The sequence below is a fragment of the Polypterus senegalus genome, chromosome 11, assembly GCF_016835505.1.
Source record: "Polypterus senegalus isolate Bchr_013 chromosome 11, ASM1683550v1, whole genome shotgun sequence".
In the NCBI taxonomy this organism is placed as follows: Eukaryota; Metazoa; Chordata; class Cladistia; order Polypteriformes; family Polypteridae; genus Polypterus; species Polypterus senegalus.
The window spans coordinates 66,874,661-66,896,198 of record NC_053164.1 but is presented as its reverse complement, the minus strand read 5'-3'; the positions used below and the strand labels follow the sequence as shown (position 1 = coordinate 66,896,198).

General features: G+C 40.7%; 1 protein-coding gene and 1 pseudogene across 3 annotated transcripts in view; both read left to right on the top strand.

Moving 5' to 3' along the window:
• Nucleotides 1-21,000, top strand: part of LOC120539118 (H-2 class II histocompatibility antigen, A-K alpha chain-like) — an 89,886-nt gene extending 68,886 nt beyond the window's left edge. The window contains exons 4-5 of one of the 3 annotated variants that reach the window (XM_039768893.1): nucleotides 19,136-19,214; nucleotides 20,782-21,000. In XM_039768893.1, the coding sequence (XP_039624827.1) occupies nucleotides 19,136-19,214; nucleotides 20,782-20,792 (90 nt within the window). In that variant the 3' untranslated portion in view covers nucleotides 20,793-21,000. The other 2 variants (XM_039768894.1, XM_039768892.1) reach the window with 2 other exon arrangements.
• Nucleotides 13,320-13,473, top strand: LOC120539842 (annotated as a pseudogene).
• Nucleotides 21,001-21,538: the final 538 nt, after the last annotated feature.

Sequence of the window (21,538 nt, the reverse complement as noted above, 5' to 3'; positions counted from 1 at the left end):
TGTCCAATTTTCCAGAAAAGGTCCAATAATCCTCGTGGCCACCTACCAAATAATGGCTCAAATGGACTTAATTTTGAACAAATCCAGCATTTAACAATTTGACATCAACAATTTTAAGTGGTAACCTAGAAAACTACTAAATGAAGCTTCTAATGTGTTGTGTGTATAAAGCATACAGTATATGCAGTTGGAAACACATTATACGTTTCATTGTAGTTCTTTAATTGAAATTAATACTAAGAATTACAATATCGAGGGCAATAATTGTTAATTACGAATATTTTGGTAATTTTTCACCCATAATTCACAGTGCCTACTTATCAATACATATTAACAACCAGTACATACTGTAATTGGACAGCTATTAATGGTATTTATTCTATGTATTATGAGCAAACAAACTGTTAGTAGTACCAGTGGCAAAATGTGAATTCTGGAAATGTGTCTTTATGTCCTCTCCATCCATCCATTTTCTAACCTACTTTATTCTCATCATGGCTATGGCGGAGCTGGAGCCTAACCCAGCAAGAATATGATGCAAGAGGGGAGCAATCCATGGACAAGGTACCAGATCCATCACAGGGCAAACACACACCACATGCACACTATGGCCACACTTTTGGCATTGCCATCCACCTAACTTGCATATCTTTGGATTGTGGTAGGAAAGCAGAGCACTCAGATACGTGAATACACGATAACATGCAAATTGCATGCAGTAACGACCTGGGACATGAATTTTAGCCTCCTTGTTGCTAGGCAGTAGTGCTACCACAGCTTTATATGTCCTCTAGAATACCAAAATGTGTGTATTCCTGTAAGTGCTGTAGAATGAATTACATCCATTCCCTTCCAGTAGGTGTGTGTAGAATTCATAGACACAACTGGTGATTAACCCAGCAGCACTTGACATGAGTTGGGAATAAATCCAGGAAATGGGGTCAGTTCATCACTTCTCATACCTGTACTCACTCTTTTGGGGCCAATTTAGAATGGCCACTTAGCAAACACCCTTTATGGGGTTCTAGTCTGCCTTTTGTCCAGTGATTTGTTTTATGTTGTTTGATATCGCTTAGTAAACATTATATGTTTTGCAAATTAAACTAATCCATCAATCTATTTTCTTACCCCACGTATCTAGGGTAGGGACACTAGCCAGTTGGACTCTATTCCAGAACTCATTGGCTGCAACACAGGAAGAACACATGGATATTACAGGTTGAACACACAAACACACTAGGGTAAACTTATCAATAACAATCCAAATAACCAGAATGTTTTAGGTTTGTGGGAGGAAAATGGGGCACAGACACTCAGAGAGCATGCATACTCCACATAGGAGAACCTAGGTCTTGAACACGGACTCTTTGTTGCGAGGCAGCACTGCTACAACTGCTCCATCCTGCTGCCTAGTCAAGATAATATTTGATAATGATTATTGAAACAGCAGTCATGCTTTATGAAATATCCACTAGTTGGTGAACATGTTAGTATCAACTGAACATAGAGAATGCTTGCAAATTCTACACAAATAGTGATGAGGCTAGGATTTGAACATGGGTTTCTGGAAATATAAGGCAGCAGTGATAACCGCTGCATCACCCACATTGTCATCATCAGTCAGTTAGTGGACTTTTTATTCTTGTTGATTTGTTGAAGTATATGAGACAAAAATAAATTTAAACATTCATGATGTACTAAATGTGTATTTAATGTTCATATGACATAAACTCCTATTTAGTTTGTTATAATGATTTTAGCAAGAACATGCTATTCTGCTCAATGAAACTCATTGATCCTATTCACCTAACTTCAGCACAATAGCGCCAAGACAAGTTCTGAAAGTCTCCTACTAGGTTGTCCCAAAATTCACGCAAGAAGTAATTTTGATAGAAAACACAGGTTTTAAATAAAATTGTAAAATTTTAATTGATTCATAAGGTATACAGTATAGGGTTATGTATGGAATAGCATTTTGGGTAAATGACCTCCATGGCTTTGCTGGCACATACGCACTCTTTTGTTGAAATTTTCCATGACCGCTTTGCATAAATGTGGCTCAATTTCCTCCTTCAAGGCATGGGTGGTCGTGGGCTTGATGGCATAAACCTTAGACTTCAAAAACCCCAAAGAAAAAGTCCAACAACGTTAAATCGCATGATCTGAATTTTTAATTAATCTCTACACAGTTGATGAAGTTAAATCACTATTCACCATATTTTGTACTAAAATTGTAACTGTAGCTGCCAAACCTTCATAATTTAAAAATATTGCTCAACAATGAAAACGCTTTGTTCTTTCGGTAGCACTCCATTTTAAAAACCCTGAACTGTGAGCTGTCACGCTGTCTTTTTTGTTGGCAACACTTTACCACACAAATGGCCAAATTCAAATCTTGCGTGAATTTTGGGACACCCTATACTAACATTACTTATGCCAAACTACTGTGGTTTTCTGTGTGAAACTGTCAAGTAACTTGTTCCCAGTCTAAGGATAGTGCCATGACTTTCAACCAGTACTACCACATATTTTGAACTAGGTAGTCAGGTGGAAAATTACTGGAGTGATAAATCTTCATGTATTATAATGAAATACACTGAAACCATAGAGTGTGGGTTGAGTGCTGCTGCCAGCATCCTCAAATTAACCCCGTCACCCCACTCTGTTCCTAGCACAATGATGCTAACTTTGCTCCACTTTTGTTTAGTTTTTACTGTCAATAAACTCATTCAACTAGTTGCTTTATTGTTTGATAATATCCTAGATTTTTATATTTCCTCTAATTTATTTTGCAATCTATGTCTTGTTATATGATGCTATTTTGGTACTGAACAGTATCTAATGACACATTTCCAAACATGGCATGGTGCATCTTTGCACTCTTTTACCTTTAATGTAGGTTTTCTGGATACTGAATTATTTTTTGATAAACAAGTTGTCTTTTTAAACATGAACATGTAAAACTAAATGTTTTTAAAGGTGGTTTAATTTGACAAACAAACAGTTATTTTAGTTGTTATGTCAAATCCATCCATTCATCCTCTTCCGCTTATCCGAGGTCGGGTCGCGGGGCAGAAGCTTGAGCAGAGATGCCCAGACTTCCCTCTCCCTGGCCACTTCTTCTAGCTCTTCCGGGGAATACTGAGGCGTTCCCAGGCCAACTGGGAGACATCGTCCCTCCAGCGTGTTCTGGGTCTTCCCAGGGCCTCCTCCCGTTGGATGTGCCATGAACACCTCACCAGGGAGGCGCCCAGAAGGCATCCTGATCAGATGCCCGAGCCACCTCATCTGACTATCTTTAAGGGAAAGCCCAGACACCCTGCAGAGGAAACTCATTTCAGCCACTTGTATTCGCAATCTCGTTCTTTCGTCACTACCCATAGTCATGACCATAGGTGAGGGTAGGAACATAGATCGACTGGTAAATTGAGATTTTTCACCATGACAGACCGATGCAGAGCCCACATCACTGCAGACACCACACTGATCCGCCTGTTGATCTCATGCTCCTTTCTTCCCTCACTCGTGAACAAGACCCTGAGATACTTGAACTCCTCCACTTGGGGTAGGATCTCACTCACAACCCTGAGAGGGCACACCACCCTTTTCCACCTGAGGACCATGGTCTTGGATTTGGAGGTGCTGAGTTCCATCACAGCCGCTTCACACTCAGCTGCTAACAGATCTGAGAGAGCTGAAGATCACGGCCTGATGAAGCAAACAGGACAACATCATCTGCAAAAGCAGTGACCTAATCCTGAGTCCACCAAACCGACCCTCAACACCCTGGTTGTGTTTACAAATTCTGTCCATAAAAATTATGAACAGAATCGGTGACAAAGGGCAGCCCTGGTGGAGTCCAGCTCTTACTGGAAACGGGTTCAACTTACTGCCGGCAATGCGCACCAAGCTCTGACACCGGTTGTGCAGGGACCAACAGCTCTTATCAGGGGTCTGGTACCCCATACTCCCGAAGCACCCCCCACAGGATTCCCCGAGGGACACGGTCAAATGCCTTTTCCAAGTCCACAAAACACAGTTAGACTGGTTGGACAAACTCTCATGCACCCTCCAGGACCCTGCAAAGGGTGTGGACCTGGTCCACTGTTCCGCGACCAGGACTAAAACCACGCTGTTCCTCCTGAATCCGAGATTCGACTATCCACGGACCCTCCTGTCCAGGATCCCGAATAGACTTTTCCAGGGAGGCTGAGGAGTGTGATCCCTCTGTATTTGGAACACACCCTCCAGTCCCCTTCTAAAGAGGGAGACCACCACCCCAGCCTGCCAATCTAGAGGTACTGTCTCTGATGTCCATGCGATGCTGCACAGGTGTGTCAACCAAGACAGACCTACAACATCCAGAGCCTTAAGGAACGCCGGGCGTATCTCATCCACCCCCAGGGCCCTGCCACCAAGGAGTTTTTGACCACCTCTGTGACCTCAGTCCCAGAGATGGGGAGCCCACCTCTGAGTCCTCAGGCTCTGCTTCCTCATTCTAAGGCATGTTAGTGGGATTGAGGAGGTCTTCAAGTACTCCCCCCCCACCCACAACGCCCTGAGTCAAGGTCAGCAGCACACCATCCCCACCATATACAGAGTTGAGACTGCACTGCTTCCTCCTCCTAAGACGCCGAATGGTGGACCAGAATCTCCTCAAAGCCATCCGAAAGTCATTCTCCATGGCCTCCCCAAACTCCTCCCACGCCCGAGTTTTTGCCTCAGCAACCACCGAAGCCACATTCCACTTGGCCAATCCCACAGGACAAAAGGGTCCCGTGACGACTTCAGCTTAACGGCATCCCTCACCGTGTCTGCCAATGGGTTTGGGATTGCCGCCACGACAGGCATTGACCACCTTATGGTCACAGCTCTGGTCAGCCGCCTCAACAATAGAGGCACGGAACATGGCCCATTCGGACTCATGTCCCCTACCTCCCTCAAAATTCTGAAAATTCTGCCGGAGGTGGGAGTTGAAGCTGCTTCTGACCGGGAACTCTGTCAGACGCTCCCAGCAGAACCTCACAATACATTTGGGCCTACTTGGCCTGACCAGCATCCTCCCCACCATCGAAGCCTACTCACCACCAGGTGGTGATCAGTTGACAGCCCCCCCTGTCTTCACCCAAGTGTCCAAGTCATGTGGCTGCAAGTCCCACACACACCACAAAGTCGATCATCGAACTAAGGCTTAGGTGTCCTGGTGCCAAGTGCACATATGAACACCCCTATGCTTGAACATGATGTTCGTATGGACAATCCATGACAAGCACAGAAGTCCAATAACAAAACACCACTGGTTCAGATCGGGAGACCATTCCTCCCAATCATGCCCTTCCAATTCTCACTGCCATTGCCCACATGAGCATTGAAGTCTCCCAGCAGTACAAGGGAGACCCCAGAAGGTATGCCCTCTAGCACCCTCCAGGGACTCCAAAAGGGTGGTACTCCAAACTGCTGTTCAATGCATACGCACAAACAACAGTTAGGAAACGCCCTCCACCCAAAGGTGGTGGGAGGCTACCCTCTCGCCCACCGGGTAAATCCCAATGGACAGGCTCCAAGTCGGGGGCAAAGTGTGCCCACATCTGCTCGGCGCTCTGACCGGGAGCAACTCCAGAGTGGTAGAGAGTACAGCCCCTCTCAAGGAGATTGGTTCCAGAGTCCAAGCTGTGCATCGAGGTGAGCCCGACTATATCTAGCCGAACCTCTTGACCTCACGCACTAGCTCAGGCTCCTTCCCTTCAGAGAGGTGACATTCTACGCCCCAAGAGGTAGCTTCTGTAGCCGAGGATCGGACCGCCAAGGTCCTCTCCTTTGGCCACCACCCAACTCACACTGCACCTGACCTCCTTGGCCCCTCCCATTGGTGGTCAGCCCATGCGAAGGGGACCCATGTTGCCTCTTTGGCTGTGCCCGGCTGAGCTCCATGGGTGCAGGCCTGGCCACCAGGCGCCGCCATCGAGCCCCACCTCCAGGCCTGGCTCCAGACAGGGGCCCCAGGACCCGCGTCCGGGCGAAGGAAAACGCCGTCCAAATTTTTTATTCTTCATAGGAGGTTTTGTTGAACTGCTCTTTGTCTCATCCCTCACCTAGGACCAGTCAAGTCCACTCATTTGAAAATAACATTGAAGGTAGAATGGACCTGTGGCAGCAGCACTGGTGCAATAATGGATCCAACCCTAGACAAGGTGCCCATCCATAACAGGACAAATTAAAAAAGACACCTAAATTTAATGAAATTGGATGAAATTAAAAGTTGCATTGAGTCTACCTAGCATGCTGACTTAAAACATGTGGTCTGAAATAAAAGCTTATATACAATATGCAGTTTCTGAACTGAATCTTCTGAAAAGAATTTGTGCTCAAAACATATGCAAAACGTGCTTAAAATATACAGTAACTAGCCCTTTAATAAAATGCACTCAAAAAGTAACTTACATTTAAAAATGCCTTTGGGCAGTATTCAAACTCCATACATTCAGTCTCAACCATATACATATTAACATAGGAGCAATTTAGAGCTGTTAATCAACTTGAACTTATGTGCAGAACTTTCAAACACAGAAGGTAACACAGAACTAAAATCAAATATTGTTCTCTTATGGGATAGTGTTGAGTCCACTATGATTCCTAAATCCTTCTTATAAGGTGTACTTTCGATTTTCAGACCTCCCGCTGTGTATTCAAACCTAACAATTTTACTTTCTATGTGTAATACTTTACATTTACTTTCATTAAATTTCATCTGCCACAAATCTGCCCAAGCGTGTATGGTGTCCAAGTTCCTCTGTAATGATTATTATAATTATAAATTATCTGCCAATCCACCTATTTTGATATTATCTGCAACTTTAATCAGCTTGTTGTCAATAGCAGTTGACCTAGCATTGACCACTGGGGAACACCACTCTTGACATCAGCCAATTCTGATAGGGTTCCTTGAACCATAACCTCTGCTTCCTGTGTCTGAGCTAATTTTTCACCCATCTGCAAACATCACCCTAAACACCCACTGTTTTTAGTTTGATGCCCAACCTCTCATGTGGCACCTTATCAATTGCTTTCTGAAACTGAAGATAAATAATATCATATGCTCCATTGTAATCATATCCATTTGTTGCTTCCTCATAGAATTCCAGCATATTGGTAAAACATGACCTCCCACTTCTGAACCCTTGCTGACTGTTCAGTAAAACTCCTGTTCTTGCCATGTGTTGCTCAATGTTATCCTTAACAATTTCTTCCATTAATTCAGTTGTGATGCATGTTAAGCTTACTGGCCTATAGTTGCTTGAAACTGCCTGGTCACCCTTTTATATAACAGAATGATATTTGTCATTTTCCAGTCCTACAGAATTTGAGTGTGCAATAACTTTCATTTGTAGTCGCTAATCTCCTTAAGAACTCGAGGGTAAATACATATTATCTGGTCCTGGTGATTTGTTTGATTTCAACCTGAGCAGTATTTCTCCCACTTCAATTTCGTAATTCCTCATTCCCTCCTTAGTAGTCCCTTTTACTGGTGGGAGGTTATCCAATTCCTCAAATGTGAAGACCTCAGAAAAATATGAAAGCATCTGCTGTTTTGATGTTTGTGTTTTTTCCATAAGCTGACACCCCTGTCGTTGGCATCTCTTTGACTCCACCCACTTTCCAGCTACCACTCCTCTGTTTTGCTGGTGTACCAACTCTTACATTACATGCTCCTCATGTCGATTTCAATTCCTTTTAGTTCCTGCTCTGAAACCAGTTGATTTGGTAGTTTTGAGGCCTGTGTATTCGCATTTATTAAACTGCTAAACTATCAAGGTCTCTCAGTTCTGCATTTGAAACAAAACCACAGAATGTATGTGTCTTTTTATTGTTTTCATAGTTACAGTTGTTTGTATGGAAAAAGACATGCAGGTTATGAATATTCCAATACCTTTATTGACACAATAGCTTTATTAACTACTAGTAAAATACCAAGGCTTCAAGAGGTGAAATACTGTCTGAATATTTTTATTAATAAAAAGTAAACATTTTAGACTGAACGAAAATATGTCAAAAATTAATTGTTAAGGATCTCTGTATACCACGTTGTCAGTTCGGCCCTCTGGTTGTAATATGACTAAGCTGTGTGCTGAGCTCACTCTTGAGCATGCAACATACAGTTGGCCATATGAAAAGCAATCCCTCAAATAAATGCCAACCTTTTGTAGTGTTTGTCCCTGAGACTTATTAATTGTCATTGAAGCAGAGCCTTACTGGAAATTGAACGCTTTGAATTAAAATGGGAGATTAGATGGTATAACGGGATGCGAAATAAAACTGTGTCACTGAGGCACTGCCAGTAAATATAGTTGCTTCAATTAGGTTGTTTTATAGAGATGTGACCTGAAGTCTTGTGCCGCTACAAAGTTTCGTGGTTGTAAGTTTCTGCTTCCTTGGCTAAGGTCGAAACGAAAGAAGACACCGCAGTGACACACAGAAGAGAACCCGTGGATTAAATAAAACCTACACAATAACTGTAACAATCGTAACAAATGAACAATAAAATAGAAGAGAACCCGTGAATTAAATAAAAGGTTGCTTCGTTGGTGAAGCAAGGAAAAGCACTTTCTTATATGTCGCTCGCTTTTAAAACAGTGCAGAAGCTATGAGAAAGCTGCTTCCTTGGCAAGCTCGTAAACGAAAGAAGACACCGCAGTGAACACAGAAGAGAACCCGTGGATTAAATAAAACCTACACAATAACTATAAAAATCGTAATAAATGAACAATGAAACAGCGGAGAACCCGTGGATTAAATAAAAGGCTGCTTCATAAGCAAGGAAAAGGACTTTCTTATATATCGCTCGCTTATAAAACAGTGCAGAAGCTCTGAAAAGCTGCTTCCTTCGCAAAGTAAGGAAACGACTGAAGAGACGGCGTGACGCTGTAAGTGTTCGCAAGGCAGCTGAAGCCCTGCATTATGGGATCTGTAGTTTATTGTGTTACCAGTGCTTCATATCCCCGGCCATTAATAACAATAATACAGTATATAAAATGATCTCGGGCGGATATAATTACACGCCGGGCCGGATGTAGCCCGTGGCCCTTGAGTTTGACAAATATGGACTAAATAGAACTTGAAAAGATGTATTTTTTCGTACATCGAGCCCGTATGCTATTGTGGTTTTGCCTCCATGCCTCAATAAGTCATCCTCCCCTCGCTCTTACTTTTTACCGCTCATCTAATGAATACACTGAGTATGGCTTTACCAAAACAATCATTGATGGCGAATAAAGTATCCATTATTGAGTATGTAGATCGGGATATATATATATACATATATATATATACCCGCAGATGCAGCGAGAAGTAGTGTGTTTAAAAAGCTAGAAAAAGAAAAGGGAACATTTTAAACATAACGTAACATGACTGTCAATATACAGTATTTGTTTTGTGAGTGTTACTGAGTGTTGCTGTCATCAAGGATTTGATTATCATTATTTCTTTCAATCAGGCTCGTATTTGTAGGATGTGTTGTGTTCAAGTCACATTCCGTGTTTGTCAATCGCTGTAAAGATAACAGGTTTCATTCATCGATTCGTTTCTTACTGCATCAATAAACAGCTCGTCTTCTTCTTTATCTGAGACCTGACACACTGCATGCACGGGTTTTTTTTACACTGTCTTCCTTTAGCGGGACATTGATTTTTTCCACCGTGTGCTTTGTTTCCGCAGTAGCTGGATTTATGAATATGCTTATCAGACGCTTCATATTTTTTGCTGCCTTTTCAATTGTGTAATTCGTTTTGTTCAGCTCTTTGAAACTGTTGCTTTTATCTGTGCACTGCGCCAGTTCACGTGAGCCGCCATTGTACATGCATCGAAGGTTCCCAGCTGTGCTGGTGCCATCTCGTGCTATGTCCATGGCTGTATTTAATGTTACCTTAGTCCTGGCACTTAAAACTTTCTCTCGCAGTTTCGCTGAGTTTGTGTCAAACACCACCCTGACCATCTCATCTTCCTCTCCATAAGCACAGTCCTTCACCCGTGAATATTTACCCGTGGCAGTTTGCTATTGGATTGCCGCTGACGGACGGCCTTATATGGGCAGGCACTAAATTACAAACGCCAGCGCAGCCTGTCTATGAACTTAATTTAAAGTGTAGGTTTACATCGTGCTTTGTTTCAAGTAGCAGAAGTCATGAATATGGTTGTATATGTCACTCGCCGCTTCTTATTGTTTCGCTGCCTTCTCAATTATATAATGCATGTTTTCTTAAGCGCTTTTGGAGGTCTTCCTGGTTTTCTATGTACTGCGTGATTACGGGAGGCGTGATGATGTCACACGAAACTCCCCACGGCGTTGAAGCTCATCTCCATTACAGTAAATGGAGAAAACTGCTTCCAGTTATGACCATTACGCGTAGAATTTCGATATAAAACCTGCCCAACTTTTGTAAGGAAGCTGTAAGGAATCAACCTGCCAAATTTCAGCCTTCCACCCACACGGGAAGTTGGAGAATTAGTGATGAGTCAGTGAGTGAGTGAGTCAGTGAGTGAGTGAGGGCTTTGCCTTTATTAGTATAGATTAACTCTAAAGAATGTCACAAGGGCACAATACCCTTAGGTACAATCTCGTAAGTGCTCAAATTGTCGGCCTTCATTATTTACACATTCTCGTAGTCTACTTGCTGCACTCAAGCTCACTTTGGCACAGAGTTCTTTATTGTCATCAAGTTCTTGAAATGCTTCTCTTATGTAGCCAATCATCTCATCCACAATTCGTGGTTGTCATTAAAAGACGTATCTTTGACAACACCCCAAAAGAAGAAGTCCATTGGGGTGAGGTCTGGTGATAGTGCTGGCCATTCCACTGGACCTCATCAACCTATCCACCTGTTGGGTAATTGTTCATCAAGAAACTCATGCACTTTTATGGCATAGTGTTCAGGAGCTCCATCTTGTTGAAAGAAGATGTCTTCATTATTATGCATCATGTGTAAGAGTTGTAGGAATAAAACAGGTCCAAGAACCCTTTATGCCCACACTGTAACCCCTGGGTGATTCATCTGTTTTTCAGTAGTTACATGGGGATTTTCTGTGCAACAGTAGACACAGCTGTGGTGATTTACAGAACCTGAAAGTTTAAATTGAGCTTTGTCGGACCATGTAATTTTATCAATAATGCAATTACCTTCATTCATAACCACTTCACAGAATTATAAACAACAATCTGGATCATTCTCTAATAACCCATGAATCAATCTTGGCCGATACATTTTCATAAACGTACATTAGAGGACTCAAAGATCTATGGGGAATGCCCAACTCAAAGGAGGCTCTTTATAATTTTCTGGGGTACTCTGTCATTTCTTGCTTGTTAACACTCACGGGTCCACCGCTTTTGGAGCATTGCAGGAGGACCAAATTTTGTCGAATTTACTACGTATACTTTAAATTGTCTGTATACTTGGTGGAGGTACATCAAATTGTTCAGCCCATTTCTGTTGAACCTTTCGGACCTTTCTTCCAGTATTGTTTAAATGTCTACTTTTTGGTCATTGGTTAAATTACCAGCCATCATCACCTAAAAGAAAAATCATAATTAAGGATACAAAATAATAATAATAAGAAGAAGAAATACTCACTTGGAAGAACCAGGCATGAGGAAGCTTGGCATCTCTTTAATTTCTATTTGAAAAAGGGAGATCCCCACAGCTACCATACTAGCAGAAGGCATACTCACTGCAGAAAAGGTGCAGGCCTTATTTATACACTTGGCTCTCATAACTGATTTGCATTTAAGGCACCTTGCTTACACAGCATAACGCTTCACTGACTATTTAAACCACAAAATCGCATGGTGTACACTTTATCTCCTTTTCAACCAAAGACACTGTAACCGTGGGACTCAACCTTCTTTTTATTCTTTCTTTCTCATCCTTTAGCTTACATTGAAGATGAGCTTTTAACAAGATGTCTCTACTCAATTTCTTATCATTTCAGCTTAATTCCCAAATCCAACCTGTTATATTCCAAATTGTGCTTTACATTATAAATCCATTTCTTTCTCTGTCTTCCTCTACTCCAACCTCCTTCAATATTGCTGTACAATTCTCTAGATTTGGTCATTTCTAATTGATTTTTATTACATGCCCAAACCAAAGAAGTCTTCATTCTCTGATCAATTAGCATTCTTTTCTGCAAAATATTTCTCTAATCACTTCATTTCATATTTTCTCCCTTTGTGATTTGCGAATATCCATCTCAACCAATTTATTTCCTAATAAGTATTTTTTCTCATCTGCCTTCCAAAGACACCAGCACTCTGATTCATATAGTAACACTAGGGTTACAAGTCTTTCAAAGAGTTTAATTGTTAGTTTGTTAGATATTTTGTTCATTTTCCAAATCTTGCTAGGTTTTCCAAATGCAGCCAAAGCCAAGCCTATTCTGTGCCTCATATCTTTTATTGAGAGTCCTGAGACTGAGAGTCCTAGGCAAATCTCCGACTGTAGAAATTTTTCTCCCTCTTCCTTGGAGGAGGTTCATTCTGGGTACTCTGCAGAAGCCATTGAGGGCAGCAGACCTTCACCTCATCCTGTTCTGCTAAGTCTGACGGGCACCCTGGTACCCTTCAGGGAAGTCTGGTCCCAGTTGATATGTTTCTGCACATTACTAGTTCTACTGCCATCAGGGGGCAAGGTGTTATGTAATTCAAGGTGGACAAGGGGTCATATGAAACCGGGCTTTCTAGTTATGTAAATTCAAAGTGAACAAGGGTCATGTAAAACTGGGCAGGGGTCATGTTAAATAGTTACATGACACTCTGCCTAAAAGCTTGCACCAGGTCCTCAAAAGGTCCCCAAACTTCGGTTGAGGCTGGTTGGCCAATTTGACATTCGCTTCTGGATCCAGCTGATATGTTTCTGCGTATTACTATTTCTGCTCATGGAGTACTGAAAGAACCAGTTAGATCCGAGCCACCCCAATACCCTCCCGAAGGCCCCTTTGGGGTGAGAACTTCATATGAAAGTCTCCCTGTGCACGGTTGTCGGAGGGTGGTGTGAACGGGTGTTTTCTGAGTATGCCCTCCCTCCTCATGAATTTCCACACTTGAACCTCTGTCTCTCCCGGAAAGGTGGTCCTCCCTGGGGTGCAGCTGGAGAGGTGGCAGGCTTCACCCTCCCAGGCATTCGCCCGACCTCTTGTCCCACACAAGCCAGGTTGGTCATTGAGTTGCCTTCCCTCACCCTCATCGGACGGCTGGGTTAACCTATATGCTTCGGAGATGTGGTTCAATGACCTGGTACCACCTCCATGCCCGAGAGAAAGAGAGAAACTACTCTTAGTAGTGGATCACTTAGCTTGTGTGTCGATGAAGGACGCAGCTAGCTGCAAGAACTAATATGAATTGCAGGACACATTGATCATCAACACTTCAAACGCACCATGCAGCCCTGGGTCATTCCTGGGTCGACATCTGTCTGAGGGTCACCTTTCTGATCATTGCCACACCACTCCCCGTGGTCAGCACAGCTGGGGAGTTTGCAGGGACCCAGGCCCTCTGTCCCCCAAGAGCAGACCTGTGGCATACGGCTGCCATGTGCCGCCCCACCCCAAGGAGGGGTTGCGGCGACCTTCTCCCTCGGTTCCCCGGCAGAGAAGGTGACCAGTTGGCGGTCTGCAAGAAGTTTTATAAATTTCTTAATTCCAAATGTAGGTATTTACCTCTCCTACATTATATTTAAAATGTTCTTAAATCTGTTCCACTGCTCCTTAGCTGTCTCCGCACTTAAAAGCTTATCCCAGTATACCCTCATTAGACTTTGCTACATCTGCTCAAAATTCTCCCTACCAAAGTTCCTACCAGGATTCCCTCAGTAACTGCAAGTGAAGAGGGAAGAGCCCAGTGCTGAAAACCCTCGCCCTTACCTGGACACTTGAAATGTGGTGTACAGGAGACCACTTTCCTGGCATCTAGTGGGGCCCAAATTCCTTTGATCGGGCTGCACCCATGGATAGTGTGAAGCCAGTGATGGCCCTTGTTGCACCAGGATCAGGTCTCCTCAGATTCAGGTTGTTTGCCCCAACCGGCACTGAGTCAGCAGTGAAGAGCCATAGGGAGATGGTGGCTGGCAACACCCACTAGTGGTGTTTCAGCATGCCCCACCTGCAAGCTTGCTGCTTCCTGGGGCTGAGGAATTGACCTGCCTGCCAAGTCCTGCCTGGCCGCCCTTCTTTCCCCAAATTCAATGAGACATGGGTAAACAGCGGTAGTAACTATAACGGGCTCCAAACTAGCCAAATACCTCATCATCTAATTAGTGAAGTGCATGAATGGATGAATGAGATTCCCATTGTCCGTATCTACTATCTAGTGAAACCACAGCCAAGGGAGTGAGTTAGTAAAGTCAGCAGGGAAGGAAGACCCTGCTGAGTTTGACTTTAGTCTGGGACTGTGAAAAGATACGAGAGGCATAGAATAAGTGGGAAGCTCCCCACCCCACCTGGGACCACAGGCTGCCAGTGAAATACCATTTTACCGCTCCAGAGACAGTGGCAGGTAGGGAGTTTGACTGTGGAGGTACACCTGTCACACCATAATGCATGTATTATAAGGCGATCTCAGGGAGACCAGAAACCTCTGCTTGATCTTGATATTTTGTATGAGTACAGACTGTGAAAGCGATCCTTCTGGCTTTTTGGGTTTCAAGCAGGAGGTGTCAGAAAAGTTACCACAGAGATAACTGGCTTGTTGCGCCAAGTGTTCATAGCAACATCGCTTTATGATCATTCGATGTCAGCTCTTCCTATCATTGTGAAGCAGAATTCACCAAGCGCTAGACTGTTCACCCACCAATTTATAGGGAACGTGAGCTGACTTTAGACCGTTGTGAGACAGGTTAGTTTTACCCTAACAATGATGGTGTTGTCACAATAGCAATCCGCTCAGTACGAGAGGAACCATAGGTTCAGATATTAGGTGTATGTGCTTGGCTGAGGAGCCAATGGTGCAAAGCTACCATCTGCAGGATTATGACTGAACACATCTAAGTCAGAATCCCTCCCTAAACATTACAATACTCTAGCACTGTGGAACCTCAGTGGGCTAGGGATAGCCGGAGGCTGCCCCCACCCACCGCTTGGCTGTGAGAATCCTGAACTCTGATTTAAAGGTGGTGGGGGTTTAATAGTGAAAAGGCAGAGGGACATGTAACTTAAAACAGGCAGGAGTGGTATAGGGTCTGATGGAGTAGCAGAGGTCATGCCAGCTGGGAGGCAGAGGGTCATGTAGTTTGCAAGTCCCCTCAGAAATAGAGGGACATGCAGTCTCAGAGGCAGAGGGCCATGTAGGATGCATGATATAAGCCTATTTTCCCCACCTGTCCCGGCTACATGACCCTCTTCCTCTGAGTTCATGCAGGTTATGATTATTCCAGCTAACTCACGACTGTAAACCTACTTTTGCGCATCCCTGTATATATATATATATTTGTTTTCAGAAGCCAATGTAAGTTTTTGTGTGAAAAAATAAAATGAAGCAATTTTCTAGGTAAAGCAACACAGTGCATTAAAATGTCCACTGAATCCAATTAGTAAATTATAGGAAATTATTTAATTGTATATTTATACAAAAGGTAAAAATAAACGTTGTGTTTCTCACATGAACATAAACAGGTTCCAGGCCTCATAGTGTCTGAATTTCTTGGATCTGTCTGAGGCCTAAAACTGTCCTGACTGGATCGGGATACTTCTCTCTTTTCAACTCATTATTAACTTATTAACCCACTGCAAAGTTTTTATAAATTTCTTAATTCCAAATGTAGGTATTTACCTCTCCTACATTATATTTAAAACGTTCTTAAATCTGTTCCACTGCTCCTTAGCTGTCTCCGCACTTAAAAGCTTATCCCAGTATACCCTCATTAGACTTTGCTACATCTGCTCAAAATTCTCCCTACCAAAGTTAAACTTATCTTAACTTATACTTAACTTATAGTTTTAGTATCTCTTCCAAAACACTGAGAACTGTATTTATTATATTATGGTCATTTGACTTCTAGTGGTTCAATCACCTCTTAACCTTCAGTTCTATCCTAATTATTACAAAATACTAAATCTAGACAGGCTTCACTCCATGTTGATATTTTAATATACTGGGTTAAAAACAGTCACTGTTTTTGTCTAAAATCCATTGTTGTTCTTGTGCTCCACTATTTGCAAAGTTATCCCAGTTAATACTCAGTAGTTAAAGTCTCCCATGACTTTAACATCCCCTGTAAAGTTGCCTTTATAATATTAACAAAAAGATGTGCATTGAAATCACTTTCTGCATTGGGCAGTCTGCAACACACTTTTAAAATAAAACCTCTCTCACTAATGTTTGCCAATCAAAGCCACATGTCCTCACTAAGATGGGGCTCATTTTCCAACTGAAGAGGACTTGTGTATAAATTCTGTTTGACATAAACAGAAACCCCACTTCCTTTTCTGTTCTGTCTAACCTTCCTAAAATGTGCATCCCTCTATGTTATAGTCATCCCCATCTTTGTTATTTAGCCAGGTTTCTGTTATTACTATAAAATCATAATTATGCTCCACTACATACACTTCTAACTCAATTGTTTTATATTTGAAACTTCTAGAATTAAAGCAATCATTTGTAAATCATTTATTAAGATGGGTTAGACATCATCATCTATTGTCACCTTTTGCTTGTGCAAATATCCAAAATCACTAATTATAGCCCAATGACAATCAGTGGTCTGGAGAAGTAAAATCATTTGTGGAGCACCAGAAAAGTGCATGTTTACTGTGCAGCAACTGCTTCAGTATGAAAGGACAAACAGTAGTTTTACTCATACTTGTAAGACTCCCATTTAACTTTGTGGAAGACAAAAATGTGATCCAAAATAATGTTTCTTAGATACGAAGAAATTAATTGAAAACTGGATCATATTTTTAAGAAACATAAATGAGCCCTTTGAGCTATTTGAATGAAGAGAACATTTCCTCATGTCATTTATTTAGGTTTCTTCTGGAAAATGCATCCCAGCAATGCCTTTTTCTTTTTTTATTTCTTTCAAAGCAATAATATAGTTACATTTATTGACACTTCACTTCGGACAAGTAAAGCTGGCATTTGAGTTAAAGATGGGGCTGGGCAAGTGTAAGACTTACATGCCCAGGTAAAAAAGCAAAGACATTTGTGCATGTGTTTGGTTTTTTCAGTCATATCCATGATTCCTAGAGACATTCTTCATGTCTAAATGCCTTATCCAAATGAAGTATCCTTAGACAGGATGTTATTTCCACTCTGATTTGAATTCCAAAGGATACCAGAGGCTTCCAGTATCTCAGAAACTGATGAGGTTTTTCCAGTAATTGAATACAACTACTGTAAGTTACCTTCTTACTGCAGCTTAGTTTCGATTTTTTCACTGGTATGTGACACATCCAATCTTTTCAGAAAAGTTTGAGCAGCAAAAACAGAATTCAGAACTTTTCAGACCAGATTTAAACCACTTACATATGTGGTACTAAATCCAACAATAACTTATGTGAGTTGAACGTGAGATGTATTATTGAATCAGAATTCACTAAAAGTTTGCACAATTTTATTTCTCTATTAATAGAACATCAGTCATATCTCTTCATTGAAAATCTAGATGAATTATCATACAAACTCAGTTTGTCAATGATAACTTAATTAGCATTTGGGTAACTATTGCCAGCCAATAAAGACCATGTGCTATATTCTTTCCAACAGAAATGTCACATCTCAAGCAGGTAGTTTTCAAAAGACAGTCTTGAATACAGATACTGATGTAAATGACTGAATTACATTCTAAAACTGGCAAACTACTTCCCTCACATATCTCAATGTTTTACATACAAATTTGTTAGTGATAATTGCAACCAAAGCAGCAGCTGTAATTTTTTATGATTTTATTGCTCTTTCTACCCATCATGAACTGATCAATTCATAGATGTCCTGCACTGACAAGGATGTAACATAACAAAGCTGTCAGCATTCTGTTGGTAATCATTGCGGTCTATTGCTATTGATCACATATGTCTTACAAATTTCTTTTTGTCATTTTTCCCTTTCAGGGCATCTTCAAAACAGATATCTATAGACACTCAAATTAGCTTTGGAATACTTGCAAAATTATATTAACAGTTAAATAAAAAACAGATATGAGAAAAAATCTGAATTGTGTCAGTTTTAACTGTGTCATTATAATGATAAAATATATTATAGAAGGGGCAACAGGTTTATTTGCATCACATCATGATATATGTTTAAGCCTGTGGTCTTTTCTTGGTTGCTTTTAATTCAGAGCAATATATTACACAGTATGTTTAGTTGCTTATCATTTTTAGTAATAATAGTGAGGTAATATTTGTTTTGGTGCATGTTGAGCAGCAAACTAGCAGCAACTATGTTTTACTGCTAAACCGCAATTCAGATGTACAAAATAATTTCATTAAGACATTTAGTTTGCTACACTGTCCGTTGTTCTGCACTGTGTCACTCTGCTTCCTCTTGCTCCTGACAACTCTATCATTCTCAAGCAGATGACAGAATGCACATGATTCAGCACTGGCTCACTACCACAGTTTATTGGCAGAAGAATATAGTTTGCAGCTGGTACACAGAGGTGGGCATGCCTGCCATGCCATACCATGGTACTGTCATGGATGCTGTGGGTATTTACAAAGAGAAGCACTGTATCATTATATATTAATACTAACTATAATGATTTTAAGCAGAAGAAAAATAGTGAGGTACAAAAAGTAATTGTCATGAAACAGTAATAACAGAAAAATCAAAATAAATAATAATAGTGATAACAGTGCTATGTTAATGAAAGCAACATTATACATTATAATAATAGTAAAATAATAGATAATCAAAAGACAAAAGGAAGATAAAGAGGATACAAGCCAAAACAGAGCAACAGAGCAGAATTAAAGCCGACATAAACTGGAATAACAATAATAGACAGGTGACTAATTTAGAACAGATGAGGTAGAGGACCTTTATACATAGTAATGCACATAATTTGTAATAATTGTTATCTGTTTCAACTCTAGCCGATTTCTGACATTTTGTTACTTATACATGTCCTTTTATATTTTCCTCATTCAGTCCTTCTCAGATCTTAATCAGGTTTGGAAAATGTTTGGGGATTATTTTCAGGGACCATGTCTTCAGTTGAATTATATATGTAAGTGTAATCTCTATTTGCAACCTTTAGTTTAGCTAGATAAATATATCCCTTTTGAATGCCGGACAAGCACATGCCCTTAAACGTAGTTCAGAAGAATACAGATCCAAATGCCCTTGAAAATAATAATCTTTCTTCACTGTTGTGTAGCATTATGCATTTTCTTATTCCTGAAATTTGTCAAAATTTAAAATGAAAGGTCTTGAGAACATCTATTACATAAGCAAAGCAATGTCCTCTTTCATTTTCCTGGTTTTCCATAATAGTTGCTTCCATAATTATAATTACTTTAAAACTTCATGATGAATTTAACAGGATTTCCTGTTTCTGCCCATTTGTATATCCTAATTATTTACCACATCTTTCCCACTAGCTTTATTTTTAGGCTCTGCTGTTTTGAAGATCTCAAAGGCAATAACCCTGACAGCTGTCTCAGTCAAAATCTGCTGTAGTTGTCCACTGCACAATAGTCAACAATAATTTAAGTTTATCAAGTTGGTGCCCATTATATTAATTTTACTCTACCTGTTCCTTAGAATATTTATTCATTTAATTTCTAATTTCCTCATATATATTCTTTGTAGCTTTCTTCATTTTCCTCATTTCCACCACAGCTTGTGCATCAGGCTTCAGTTTCTAAAGGCTGCCTATGTTATTTCTCTTGCAATACTCAGACAGGTATCACAGTGTTCTGGAAGTTTGATATTGTGGTAATGAATAATTAATGAGACACAGATTTTGGTGAGTGAAATTAATATGAGGAGTCTTCACTGCAAGCCTTGCTGGCCTAGCCACTTAACTTGGGCCAGATGTGGAGTGCACTGTCCTAGTCTCTTTCAGTGCTGCAGTCCCAGGAATTGTACTTTCTGCTGTAGGAAACCTACCAGGGTTATTAAAATGCAACATATTTTGAACAATAATAGGTGCTACATTAAAAAATACTGTTATTAGGGCAGTTATTGTCTCAGTAATCCATACCTAACAAACAGATGCACTTTGGAATCATACATGCCTTCAGTTAAGACGATAATTTATAATTTATTGAATTAAATAACTAGATTTTATCTAATTTAATATATTCTTCAAAAATATAAAAGGAGTACTGAAATATTCAAAATAGCGAGATAAATAATGAAAGAGATGGCATTTCATCCCAGGTCTTCCTATCAGAAAAAATAATTTGCTATGTGGTGGGAATACAGTATATTTTAGGATATCACTATTCAGGTATTTGTAGTTGTCATTGTTGTCATTTTTCAAGTTCTTCATTGATGATATAGCTATTGTGTTGTTTATATAGACAATGAAAACAAAGAGAGGACAGACAACAAAGTAAGTTACAAAGGACAAATAATGTGATTTAACCCTTCTTGAACTACTGAGCCATCCTCTGCACACTTCTGATTTGTATCTTTATAGCCAACATAAGTTGTGGCTTTCCAAAACCTGTGCAGGAAATACCAGATTCAGATAATAGGTGATGAAATTGGTGTATAATGATTGCTTTTATCACAAGGTATAAAGTTCTGTTACTTTATTCCTTACATAAGATCTTTTTTTCTTTCAGACTGCATTTGAAGATATTTCAATGAGGATAATTGTGCCTTTTTGCTTCAATTAGCATATTCATTACTTTAAAATTTGCCCTTTTCTGTAGCTGTATTAAATCTGTACAAGATTCAAAGAAAAACAATTCTATAATTTCTTTAAATAAACATTATTTTAAACTTCAAAAATTTGGATGAACTGTGTACAGTATTGTGATAATAAATAATTTACAACTGTGCATTATAGTTTATTGTTCCGTTTGTAACAAATCATTTCAACTGATGGATTAATGACAAAGCGATTTTCAAGTCAGACCAGACAATGTAATGGTTCTTACTGCCTTTGTCAGGTCAGTTAGAGGGCGGCCCTATGTGCAACATTCGAATGAACCTCCTGTAATAACCAGCGAGACCAAGCACAAACCTGCTTCTGCTTCTAGGTGTGGATATGCAAGCACCTCACCCACCTTGTACAACTATGGTCTAATCAAACCGTCCCCATAGAATACCCCAAATAATGTGTTTCCGATATACCCAATTTATACTTCTAGGGATTAGTTGTCAACTCAGCCTGCCGCAAGCTGTCAAGTACTGCCTGTATGCGTTGAGATGTGATCTCCAATCATTACTGAAAATGAAAACATCATCGAGATACACTACAGCATATGCGGAATGGGGCCTCAAAATCTGATCCATCATCTGCTGAAAAGTTAAAGGCACGCCATGAAAACCAAATGAGAGTCTGGTGAATTGAACAACCCATCTGGGGTGATGAAC